Raw genomic sequence first — 13,139 nt, forward strand, 5'->3', positions numbered from 1 at the left:
TACCATCCCCAGTCCATGGCTCTACAAGGAGGTTTTCAGGCCCTGATTTGTCTTCTTTTCCCTTTACATCACATGCTTGCAAAGTTAATCGCAATGGTTTTCCTAAACAAGAAAAACAAGGTTTCTCAAATTCATAAAATATATAGCTTATTTGCCTGATTTAAGTTCTTCATACAAAGAGCAACTGAAAATATTGCAATACTATGAGCTTTTTACCACTGTCAGACAGAAAAAGTAGAAAAAACCTTATGTATAAGAAGTCATGTTAGATTACTATAGTTAGAGTTTTAGATATGTACAGAAGGAGAAGGAAAAGCATGACAACTATTGGTCCTTCAAGTGTTTGGAATTCTACATGATACTACACGATACACCACTCTTGCCTTGCAAAAAGCAGCAGCTACTACAGGAAAAACAAAATGATTTTCAAAAATTTTGAAAGCAAATACTGATACTATAATTATAAAATAATTAATGTACTCTTAGGCACAAGCCAAAAAATCCTGACAAAAGGTACTAAAAGGCAAACAAAGGGGAAAATCCTTCATGAGATACTAATGATAATCTCAGGAACTGATACCTGAAAATACAAACTTATCAAACAAGCACAGTCTATACAGCAAAATCCTGCTGCCTGATGCCAGAGCATTTGTGGCTCTACAGGTACAACAAATACTCAGATTAATTTATAAAAGTAAAAACAAAAGAACTGTAAATAGATGTTAACAGCATTATATTTAAAATATTTTAAATTTGTGTATGTGTCTGCAAGAGAGACCATTTACTGAGGCTAAACATACAAAAAATTAAGCGTGTTACTGGAAGAATAAAAGGAAAATGGCATCTGATGTTTTAACACTATAGAAACACTGCCACCGTCTTGATAAAGGGCCCACTGCCCACAAAGTTCATGTCTTCTTCCTCAAGATCATGCCACCCGGTTCAATTCGTGGATCACAGAAAGCTTATCTAATCACAAACTCCTAGGGCAGTTCAGTTGCACAAGCTCTATCTTCTCGGTAACAGTCATTACCTTGTAAGTCTTTTGTCACTTTAAACCCCAGCAAAACAACAAGTAAACCAACTGTGAAAGCTGTCTATTGTCTTACATACACACAGTAAAAAAAACAATTATTCAGTTACCGTATTTATACAGCAGGTTCTGTCTAACTGTTGCCATAGAAGCGATAAGCGATGAAGCCTTGTATGGAGTATCCAGATGATCGGTGATGGTACAAAGCGAACTTATCACTTTAGCAACACTCCCCCTGGCTAAGGCAAAGGCCAAGAGTGTAAGTTCAACCTCTGGAGTAGTACAGCAACTGGGAAGAGGAAAGAAAAGAGGGGAAGGGGAACAAAAAAACAAAAAAAAAAAACAATATGAAAAGAAAACTCAGGACAAGTGCATCAAGTACAATTTTAATATGGGATATCTGTTTCTTCTGTGGTAACCTAATTGATGAAGTCATTAAACCACCAAATTATCAAACCTAGTAGCTGCGTGGCTTGTTACAGTTGCTATAATAAATATTGGGTATTTTAGAGAGAGTTCTGCAGAGGAATAAAGCATCCTGTTCTGTGCAAACCCAGTTCCCAGCAGGGAACCTATGACCTGAATTTGGCCATCTGGATGCTCCAACATTTCCCAGACAACATCATGACTAGCAAACACAGCCTAAACTGCCTGCATGGATGGACACTAGGTTCTTGGACTGTGCTTTGCAACAGTCTCTGTGAAAGAGTGGTTTCTTCAAACAGCAGTAACACAGTAACATTGGCACAATCTTTATTCCCTTTAGTATTAGCAGCCAGGCTCTGATGACTTGAGGATATTTTTTTCTTAAAAAACCAACCAAACAACCAAACAACCAAACAAAAAACAACAAACAAAAAACAACACTTATCCCAGCTCAGTTTTCTTTTTTGTATTACAGTAGCCCCAGCTTGGCCTGCTATCCATTGCCTTCAGTGCTCCATCACAATACAGCACCACGCAATCAAAACTAGTCTTCGACCTTTGAAATTACTGGGAGTTGAAATTTCTTTTCCTTGATCAAAGCTCCTCTAGCCCCATTTAAGCCACTGCACACCATCTTAATATTAAATTATATTAGCACACAACATTTCAAGCCAAATACAGTGGAGCAGACACTGCTTTTAAAAGAAGACAACCAACACTCACACAGAAAATCTAAGGTACCTGTTTCTTAATGCCTTTAAAGTTTTCAAGATAATAAAATAAAGAGCAGGCAAGTAACAAACAAGATACATTTGCTATACAAATTCTTCTAAACCCTTTTCCACTGTATTAAAATACATTAACACAATCTTACCTTGTTATTCTTATAAGGAAGCTGTCTACTTCTTGCAAAACATTTGGAGATAAGAAGCTTGAAAAATCTGTAGAGCCTGGAGTTAGGGACAGAGGTGGCATGTGTTGCAGTGCTTTCCTAGAAAAAAAGGATGGAATGTAACTTCAAAGAAAATAGACTTCTACAATTAGGCATTTAAATCTTTACACTTTTTACAAGTGGGTCTCTACAAATAGCTTCTGAATGAGGAAAGAGTCTATTTACACAGATAATCTTCTCAAAAGTTAAAAACAATATTGTGTTGTAGGTAGGGAAATTTCAGTGATTGTTAGGTAGTCTCAATCTCACATTTAATGAGAAATAAATCAAGGTGTTTTGAATTAAATCTATGACAGAATTAGAAATAACTTAATGTCTAAACACTACCTTATTTTAAATAGTTCCAGAATTGAGCAAGAACCCATTAACAAGGGGGAAAATTGATTTTAAATTCATTCAGACCAATTTCAACGTGATTTTTTGTTTGATTTCCTAAGGTAATTTAATAACCCCTGAAAATAGGAAACAGGAATTCTAGTTGGTTACATCAAAGACGTTCTATCCAACAACAAAGTTTGGTCTGGGACTTTATAACTCCAAACACTGAATTTCCAATTCCTGAATGCTTATATTTTTGCCAAGATTTCTCTTTTAAAACTGTTTTTAGGCCTTATTAGAAACATAACATAAATTCTGAGCTAACAAATACCTACACTGTAGCAAAACTGAAGGCCCTCAGTTTCAGTAAATCCAAACTATGTAGGAACTATGAACTCCAGTAAAGTAGCTATGAACATTCCTCAAGCAGACATGAACACATATAAAGTCACCTACACTCTAAAGACTTTGAATAGACGACAGAAATTAAAGATAGCATTAATGGACTTCAGCCTGCAGTATTCATTAGATAATGACAGCGGTGCTCTTAAACGCAGAGGTATCACACTAACTAAGCTCTATAAAAGTCAACGTGGGTGTGTAGCGATGTTATTAGGATTCCAATCCTTCAAGTCATCAGGCAGAACTGTTTGGCAGTCAAACAAGGAAATGTTACAGAGAAAACAGCCAATCACCACAAGCAAGCATCTGCAGAGATATTGCATACACACCACCGTATTCCCATGTAATGAATGACAAGGCCTTACGCAGGCAAAAAATGCCGAAAAATGGGCTAAATTAAGCTCCGTTCGTAAGTGGAAGTTGTGCAATAGTTATAATCAATGAAATTAACAAAGAGAAATCTAATTCTAGGCTTCTTGAAAACATTACGAGTCAAAGCCATTCAGTCATGGCTTAACAACTAGATTAGTTACAACAGATATGAGAATTGTTCTAGTATGTGAAGGTGAAATATAAAAATTTAAACAATGTGGTAGCTAAAAAGACATTTAAATACCTTAATGGAGGGAGTGGAAACCAGTTACACAAGGTAGATTAGTTTACAAAAGCTGGAAGTAGTGAAAAAAAAATCCAACTATGAAGTTTGGTACTTACTGAGTATTTTGTAAGATAGTGTGAACAAATGCTGGATTTGTTTCCATGGAAGCTGTTACCAGAGAGGTCAGCAGAGACCAGTACCAGATAGCCGAAGCATCGCAGACTGAGACGCCCACCTTCTTAACTCTTTGATAACCAATCGCCCTGAGTCCATGGATTCTAGTGTCGCATCCATCACTAAGGCAACGCTTGATGTTTATCTGTACATCTGTCAAAACAGAAAGCAGATTTTTTTTTTCCGTTGCTTCTGTTGGATTAGATGTAGAAGAATCCAGATATTTAAAACCACAAATACTGCAAAACCTCAGAGAAAAATAGCAGCAGACATACAAGAGTACTCCCACATATGGGCAACTAGCACTTGTATGCTTCTTAACCATGCACACTGTGATTTGGAAAATTCACCCTCTGAAATTGCTTATGTGATCCATTATACATTATACTGGTACAAATTAGGAAAAAAGTAGTAAAAGAACCTCAAAGTGGAAAATTATTACAGATTATTTCACCACTACTAATCATACTTTTTTACCTATATACATAGGAAGTGTCTTGGGTCAGGAGGTGATGGGGAAGGTAAGGAAAGAGTAAAGCCTAAATACAAACCATTAAATTACATTAAAACATTCACATAAGTTTTTGATCATTTTGCAAAGATAACATTCTCTTAGTTACCTCTGAGGAACAACAGCCTTGTTGACTGGTTCTGTGGCCCTGAAACTCTGTCTTTGGGAAAAGTATCTACTTGAGTTGAAGGGACAAAGATTCTGAAGCTTCAGAAAGGTCTTAGGAAGGAGCAGCTCTCCTCTGAGTGATTACAATATTGCAATCACAGATCTAACAGACTTAAAAATAACACTACTTAGAAGTCCTTAGCATATAAACTGCTTTACAAGAACCGCCTAACCAACTCTTCAGACTTTTGGTACAAAAAATAGCCTCCCAGATACAACTTTTTGCTCGATACTATTATCTAACAGCTTTCACTCTGCAAGCAAAGATATTTTAACATTGCCTGATGGCTTCAAACTGAGAGGCTGAAAATGTGTTTTAATCATTTTAGCTCTTTAACCCTTAACCTGAGTTACAGACAACGCGACAAAGGCTCAGAAGACTCTCTTACAGGCAAGAAATTAAACTACAGCTAAAACAATTTCTCTGACTGAAGGGTAAGGCCAAGAGCTTCTGCTCTAATGATTGACATTTCAACACATCATTCTGTAACCTACCCAAACTTTCACCTTCAAAAAAGCAACGAAACAATACACCAATGGTATCTTTATTGACTCACACATCTGACTAATGTTAGCGTTTTCCAACAGTGTTACGTAGCCAGTGATATTGCTTGGAATGTGAACATCTCGGACCTCCTGGAGACTGCTGGCATTCCTTCCCACTGCCACTGTAACTTGCTGTGGCATGTAGCTCTGGTCATTAGCTGCCACTGCAATGGACAGATGTCTCAAAACAACATCTGGTTTCATCTTTAAACTGCAAAGCAAAGAAAAAACATTTTTTGAAAAAGATAAATCAAACACTTCACTTTAAGCAGAGCCTCACCCAGTTTCCACTTTTGCAAACATAAATAAATCCACTGGGAGTTATCTAATGCTTCATAGGCATTACCAACCCTGTATCATGGTATAGGTGTTAGAAAACTTGTTGTTGGCTTAAAAGACGATCACCTCTGATAGACAGACCGTAAAATTTTCTGTTGTTCAGCTTTTCAACTGAGAATTAATTCCTCAGGAATAAAAGTGTAGTGTTAATAATGGACAAAATTGTTTTGTTTTGTTTTTAAACCTAAAACAAACAAAAAACCCACCTAGACCAAAGAATCACTAAATACTTCTGTTTCAAGGAGCAGTAACTGTCTAGCTGGTGTCAAAGCACTTCCATTTAAGCACTAACCACAGTAATATGGGTTGGAAAGTTTAGCTAAACAACCATGTGCATCAGCATGGAAGATGCTTGGCCTTTAAAGGCTTCATTAGGCCTTTAAACTTTATGCAGAAATCCATGACATGTTTTCAAATAGATTCATCTGTCACTCAGTAATTCTCAGATTTTTTCCAGTTACACTCCTGCTGTGAGACCTACAAAACTCAGCTGGACATTGCGCTGCGACACTCACCGTATCCAGTGCGAGCGAGCGCTCCCATCTGACTGCCAGAAGGACGTTGTTTCTCCATTTGTCATCTTGTCAATATCAGCGGAATTGGATGAGGTTTCTATGTGAGTATAGCACTTTGTGACAGACTTCAGTTTGTCCAGCTCCTGATTGCCATTCAAGTCACTGGGGTATTCTGAAAAAAAATAATAATAAAAGAAATCACTCCTAACATTCTTATTTTCCTTGTTTTCAAGAACCATTATACTTTTATTATAATATCATATGAATTAACTTGGTGGCATAGGACAGAGCTCCTGGAGAAGTGTTTCTGACAGAAAACTTTTACTTCAGATGAAATCACAATAGTCCTAATTTACCACTTGCAGTATGAAAATACCAACTTTATTTCTAGTTCTATCTCCTCATTTCATTTCTGGTCTCATCAGCACTTTTTATTTTTATGCCAAAATCCAAAAAGATGAGAGAAAAAAGTAACTTATGATGGAGAAAACCTTAATCCAGCTGTTCTAGGGAAAGGACAAAGCAGACTGTTTCCCCAAGATGACTTGATCTGTTTCAAAAAAAGTGCAGAGATCTGAAAATACCATGAAATCAAGTTTCAAGAGGAAGAAAAGGATCTCTTCCTCTAGGGAAACCACCAAGAAAGTCTCATCTGAAATATAACAAAAGTTTCACTACTGCCACCCCAGAACAGTTACTTTAATACTGAACAGTCAGCTTCAGAAAACATTCATCTCCATATGGAAACTGTTCCCTGCAACTAGTAGAGATATTTGACTGGATAAAGAATAACACAAATTAGCAATTGCCATTCTGAAACAGGTCACCAGAAAGATGAGAAACACCCAAGTGTGTTACTTGGAATGCTAGGCAGTTAGGAAATCAATTTATGAGCCTCAAAAATGTAAATAAAAAAAATAAGAAGTGTGCAGATCAACTTCATAAAAACAGAAAGTCATGACTGTTAAAGATTTAACAGTAAATAACACTTGTTATTGTATCTGCAATCTCTTCTTCAAGCTATGGTTACACTACCATTCTGGAAAAAAAAGAGAAAATGTTACATACCTCTCTCTTTTAGGAGAAGTCGATCTAAAGAATCCTTCAACACAGAAGATCGCATAGTACAGATATTGTTGAAGTACTCCAACACCGGGTATGGGATGGCAGTACTAGAAATTCGATTCCGGTGCAAGAATCTCAATATCATTGATGCATGAAGACCAAGGCGCTCTTTTGATTCAGAAAATATATCAATGAAACCTAGAAAGAGATATTATTTCCACTTTTGTTGCAACATCTGGCTTGACCTTTCAGCAACCAGGTCATCATTTTTCCCCTTTACCTCTTACTACCCTGTAAATTCAAATGAAGCATGAGAGCTGATACTGGAACCATATTCCACCATATGCAGTAGCTCAAGTTTGCAACCTCTACAGCAGGACTGTAAATAACTTGCCAGTTAATTGAAATGTCTGAAAGGGTTCAAAACAATCACCAAAAATCTCAGTTTTATACTTACTTTTCTGTCCCAAAAGTTCTAAACCCTTACCTTGAAACATGCTGCTTGGCTGAAGAGGTGATGTATTCACATCACTTACCTTGAGCTACACTAGGCACTAGTGGATTTTGGCACTATGGATTATTCCCAAAGAGGTGCCTAATGTTTTCTACCACCTACATAAGAAATTTTAGCTTCTTCCCGATGGTATTCTGAATCACAGCATATTTAGATGTATCAAATAATACCCCATAAGTACTCTCCACTGACTTCCTTATCAACCAGTTCTAACACTTCTTGTCTGATCCTCTAAGGCAAATCCCCTTTAGCCACTTAGCATTAAAAGCTTGGAAGGAAAGACAGTAACTGATACTTATCCCAGAATTCAAATTCTGGAAACTGACACTTTCCAGAATATATGCTATCAAACGTGAAATATGTTTTAGCAGGATTCCAAAAGCTACATAACAATATAATGATAAAGTACATGACTCATCACCTCACAGACTCAGTGGAGGATTTATTCTTCCAGCTAGCAAGTACAAGACTATTACTGCATTAGTTAAGTACTCCCCAGAATTTTGCAAGAAACTCTTTTCTGTCTGCGAGATAAAACTAAACAAGGACAAGAAGCTCCTCAGTCACACAGAGAAGAAAATAATGGTTACTTATGAAAGTAAGTCAGCTGGATGTATTTATAGGACATTTTTAATTTACAATTTCACTTGTCTGATACTAGGGAAGCAAGAACAGCTCGGACTAGAGGTTTGACAAGATTAGGACAAGAAACACTATTAAAGCAGTTTATTGAAGCAGCATTCCTTATATAGAGGCAGGACTTGGGAAAACATTTTTGTGCCACTCTGTTCTCACCTGGAACAAGGGAACAAGCTTGCAGCTGCCTGATGACATGGCTCAGCTCCCCTTGAAGATTAGCTCCACTAGAATTCTTGAGAGCCTCCAGCATATTCTCCACATCCACGGTGCCATCTCCTTCAGCATCAAATTGTGCAAAAGCCTGAAGAGGAACAAAAAAAGGAAAATTTATTTCAGCATGATTACTTCAAGCAGAAATTCCAGGTATTGCATATAAGCCTTAACAGTAAACATTAAAACACCATCAAATGAAATCAAAATAATCAGTTTTCTGCGGTATTGAGTTAAAGACAATGGCAAACAGCCTGGTTGAAAATCTGCAGTCTTTAGCAAGTTTTAAGGCATTTGCACGGCCTTCCTATAAAAGTCAACTGTAGTTATACTTAGGTGGAGACAGCACGTCTTCTATACCAGTGAATCAGCACTATCCATCCACCCAGCATCTGTGACTGAGAAGGAGCTCACAAAAGAACGTTAAAAATCTCCTCCATTACATGGCAAGTTTCTTCTAGAAGCAGTACAATCCATTACTCATTAGTGCTACACCTACCTCACTTTGAATGCGCCCATTCAAATTCTTTCAGGTTTTAAATCTTTATTTAAAAAAAGAAAGTATCCCTAGAACCAGGCTTTTAAAGTGCATTTCCTTCCATATGCTGTCCTCCTGCACTGAATACCAGCTTCAAATAGTTTATCAAAGTATTTATGAAAACATTGGAACAAGTTAGAAGTCCGTAAGATTTCTATTCTTATTGAAGACAGATTTATAAACTTTGACCTGAATATAAATTCATATTATAACAGGTGTGTTGAGCACCTATAAAAAGTAATTTACACAACTATTTATTTCACGTCTTTGTGGTAACAAACTTACATGACGTTTTTATCCAGCTTAAGCCTATAAAAGAGAACTGAGTTCATAAACGTAAATGGTTTAAACTAGCTACTTCAGAGAACTCGTAAACCAGTGACACACTGAGATATATATATATATCAGTATACATTATATATATAAACTAGCTATATTTTCACAAGTAATTTTGAAATGACCTTCTGTTCAATGCTCAAAAAAAAATATTATCTGAGGATACCCAAAGAAGAGAAGCGAAATTTCCAGAACCTTTTTTCATATAAACTGGGAATGGGCTTATAAAAGAGATATAAAAAACAAAAAGAGACATGGGTCTCCCAGCCCTGCACTTGGTATTTCACGTTCAGCTACACAGCCAGGTCAGGGTGGCTTCTGAGAAGGAGGCAGCTCACAGGTGTCGGACAGGCCGAAGCCACGGCTGCTCTTTGGGCAGAAGCTTCTGCCTGAACCTCCGTTTCGCTGGCTGGCTATCAGGCCTGATGTACCATTAAAACGCTATCCTGGAGAGAAATAATCCGAAGCGATTAGATAAAATAAACCTGCCAATTAACCATGACATAATTACAGCACCTTAATGAGAGCAAAGTCCTCCGGAAGTATGAGGGCTCAGCACCGTACCGGAGTGCCCACAGCTCCAGCGGTGTGTGGGTGTGCAGAGCCGAGCAGAGCCCGGCACGTTGGTAGGCTCCTGTCACAGCCTGGCCCGTGCTAACACCCAGCCTTTCCCAAAACGTCTGGCTGGCAGAGAGGGCTGGAGCTGGCATCAGGTAGAGAGCAAACCAGACCTTTGTTTGAGGTCTACAACGCAGAGGAATTAAGTTTAACATAGCTGCTGCCCAAGCAAATCAAGGTGCAGTTTCGTACCAAGGCGCTCTTGCCACTGCCTCACTTCTGCTCTTCTTACTAGAAGAGAAACTGTAATGACTGCAGCATGAAGTGAACAGGTGAGCAAGTTTGGTGATGCTACTGGTGAAAACAAACCACAAACAAGATGAGGCTGGAGCTGCTGAGCGCTGCTTTAAGCCAGTATCTGGCGATTTCATCTGCAGAGAGATTGCCACGTGCACATGAACGCACCGGTCTGCAGCTTGCTTTGCAAACTCTTCCTATGACCTCAGCAGCTCTATAACCTCACTCATCCTAAAGCCTAAAACCATTTTTGATTGTTTGGGATAACTTAAACTCTGTATTTGACAGAAAGCACACACAATTCCCACCGCTCAGCCAAGCTGCCCTGTGCAAGGGCGCAATGCACGGGCAGCCAACAAAACACCCATGCACAAGCCAGCACCCGGAGCTCCCGCGTCCACGTGTGGGCCATGGTACAAAGGCAGGAACAGCTTTATGACGGTCCAGATTAATTTCTCTCCTTAATAAAGGCATTAACTCTGCACGCTTCCTACCAAGTTCAACCGTGCCCATGGAGAGAGGCGATACGACAAGGCAGCCATGCTCAGGAACACGGCACAGGGATAAAGCACCACAGAGCACTGCAAGTGGGACAGGAAAATTCTGTGTTCTGTGCCTTGCTCTCAGCAGAACCGAAGCATTCACTTCTCAAGCAAGAGTCAGGTACGTTACATGACAGCTGCTGAAGCACTACCAGATGAAAAAGGATTCTGAGGTTGGGTTTATCCAGCAAACAGACTGTGTATTTTAACAGATGTACATGCTGCCCATGAGGCATTCAACATGTGTTCACAAGCCCCACGCTGAGAGCAGAAAAGCTTAACGGGAGATCAAAATGTAGTCCACGTACACGTCAGAGAGCCACACGCTAATGTCTCATCCCCGTAAAACACATCCCAGAAATGTGAACTGCTCCAGCCCATGGGCTAGTGCCAGTTGCAGAAGCAATGACACCAAGGTTTCCCACACAGCTCCCAACATCTCCACGTCGCAGGATAGACGAGATGTGGCCACAAGTCTGTGCCATCAGAAATCCTGCAGCAAGTCTTTTCCCACTCCCAAGAGCATGGAAAAACCCTGGAGCCTTCATGCCAAGGAGGATCTGCACTACAGACAACCCCCAAAGTATTTCTGCAGCCTGCAAAGCTCAGCTGCTTGTAGTACCAGAAAGAATCCTGATGTACTAATTTCACGCTTTTAGTGTTGTGACAAATGAAGAATTGTTGTTTATCGGTTCTTGAAAAGGAACTGGAAACTCAGAGGCAGCGTTTTAGCACACTACGTAAAACAGTCTGGTACAAATGTACCGACTCGTACCACAACACTAATCCCTTCCCAGTTTCCAGCAGCCTTGTTTCCATGTCAGCACTGACTTCAAGGAGTGCACGTGCAATTTAATACTCAGTTTACCACACTGCTCTGCTACTCGGGAGCACGACAAAGACAGAAGGAAGTCACTGGTGAGGCTCAGGAACTGCATGCAGCAAGAAATCCAGACACACCACTTCCTTAACTGAGCGTGAAATTCCCACAGGGCAGTCCAGCTGGGCTTTAAACCTTAGCTGGAGAGTAAAGCTGCACAACTAAATGCTCTAAATGTTAAGTTCCCCATACCCCTTCCCACAGGTGAAAGGAAACTGCTCTCTTCTACCACTAAAACCTTATCTTAAGGCCTTCTGCCTGCCAAGGGAACTGGTACTCTACTTGCTCCCAAGTTGTCCAACACTCTTACTTTCAGCAAGTGACAGGATGCTGATGGGACAGTTGGCAATTTCACTGCTGGCTTTGAAAAGCAGCAATAATTTTATGTCTAGCAAACTTGAACCAGCTGCTCCCATTACGAGGTCCCCCTGAGGAATCTCTCCCTGGGCTCTCCCAGCTGTGCCACCTGCAGTGGGGGCATCCTCAGGGGCACTGCTGATGTAAACGGGCTCCAACTTGAGGAGTGGCTGCTGAGCACAGTCACTGGGAATGGGAATGAGTGGAAGGGACCTCAGCGGGCTGACAGCCGGCCCGATGGCAGCGTGGTGCCTCCTGCCTCACTGAGCACAGCCCTTTGCCCCAAGCCTGCTGCGGATCCTGGGTGGAGCCGACCGGGGTCCCCCTGGCCCCTTCAGCTCCCCCTAGACCCTGTCAGCACCCCCTGGCCACTGCAGAATCCTAAAATCATTTAGGTTGGAACAGGCCTCCAAGATCCTCTGACCCAACCATTGCCCTACCACCACCATCACCCACTGAACCATGTCCCCAAGCACCACATCCAGCCTTCCCTTACACACCCCCAGGGATAAACCACGTCCCCTAAGCGCCACACCTACCCGTTCCTTAAACACCCCCAGGGACGGGGACTCCACCACCTCCCTGGGCAACCCGTCCAGTGCCTGACTGCTCTTCCTGAGCAGAAATGTCTCCTCATTCCCAACCTGAACCTCCCCTGGCCTCTATGAGGCCCCCTGAGCCCCTAACAGCACTCCCTCTGCCCTCTCAGCATCCCTAACCCCTACGAGCCCCCCAGACACCCTATGAGGCCCCCAAAGCCTCTAACAGCACCCCCAGCGTCCTCTCAGCACCCCCAGCCCCTGTGAGGCCCCGTTAACCCCTATGAGCACCCCGCAGCCCCTCTCACCCCCCTGACCCCCCCCCCATCCCCCTCACCTCCTCGCTCTCTCCCCGGGAGCCCGCTGCCAGGCGGGACACGCTCTCCAGCACCTCGCAGAACTGCTCCAGGCTGACGGCCTCGTCGCCGCGGCTCAGGCGCTCCTCCAGCCAGCGCACCAGCGTGCTGTGGTGCCGCGACACCAACGGCTCGGGCAGCGCCGCCTCCCGCAGCCGGGCCGTGGCCTCCCGCAGCCGGCCCTGCTCCAGCAGCACCTCAGCGGGCGGCAGCGGCGGGCGCGGGCCGGGGGGAGCGGCTGAGGAGGAGGGCGGCGGCGGCGGCCGGGAAGGGGGAGCCGGGCTGAGGCGCGGCGGCCGCCCCCTCCATGCCTTCCTCGCCCCCCT

General features: G+C 41.7%; 1 protein-coding gene across 1 annotated transcript in view; it reads right to left on the reverse strand.

Moving 5' to 3' along the window:
- The window catches only part of ZZEF1 (zinc finger ZZ-type and EF-hand domain containing 1), a 60,046-nt gene that overhangs the window by 46,618 nt on the left and 289 nt on the right, over positions 1 to 13,139 (reverse strand). The window contains 10 exon segments of the mRNA XM_068656377.1: positions 4 to 102; positions 1,144 to 1,322; positions 2,334 to 2,450; positions 3,846 to 4,056; positions 5,140 to 5,339; positions 5,983 to 6,154; positions 7,051 to 7,245; positions 8,357 to 8,501; positions 12,795 to 13,040; positions 13,042 to 13,137. Coding sequence (XP_068512478.1) covers positions 4 to 102; positions 1,144 to 1,322; positions 2,334 to 2,450; positions 3,846 to 4,056; positions 5,140 to 5,339; positions 5,983 to 6,154; positions 7,051 to 7,245; positions 8,357 to 8,501; positions 12,795 to 13,040; positions 13,042 to 13,137 — 1,660 coding nt within the window.

Source organism: Anas acuta, chromosome 19 (genome assembly GCF_963932015.1).
Source record: "Anas acuta chromosome 19, bAnaAcu1.1, whole genome shotgun sequence".
In the NCBI taxonomy this organism is placed as follows: domain Eukaryota; kingdom Metazoa; phylum Chordata; class Aves; order Anseriformes; family Anatidae; genus Anas; species Anas acuta.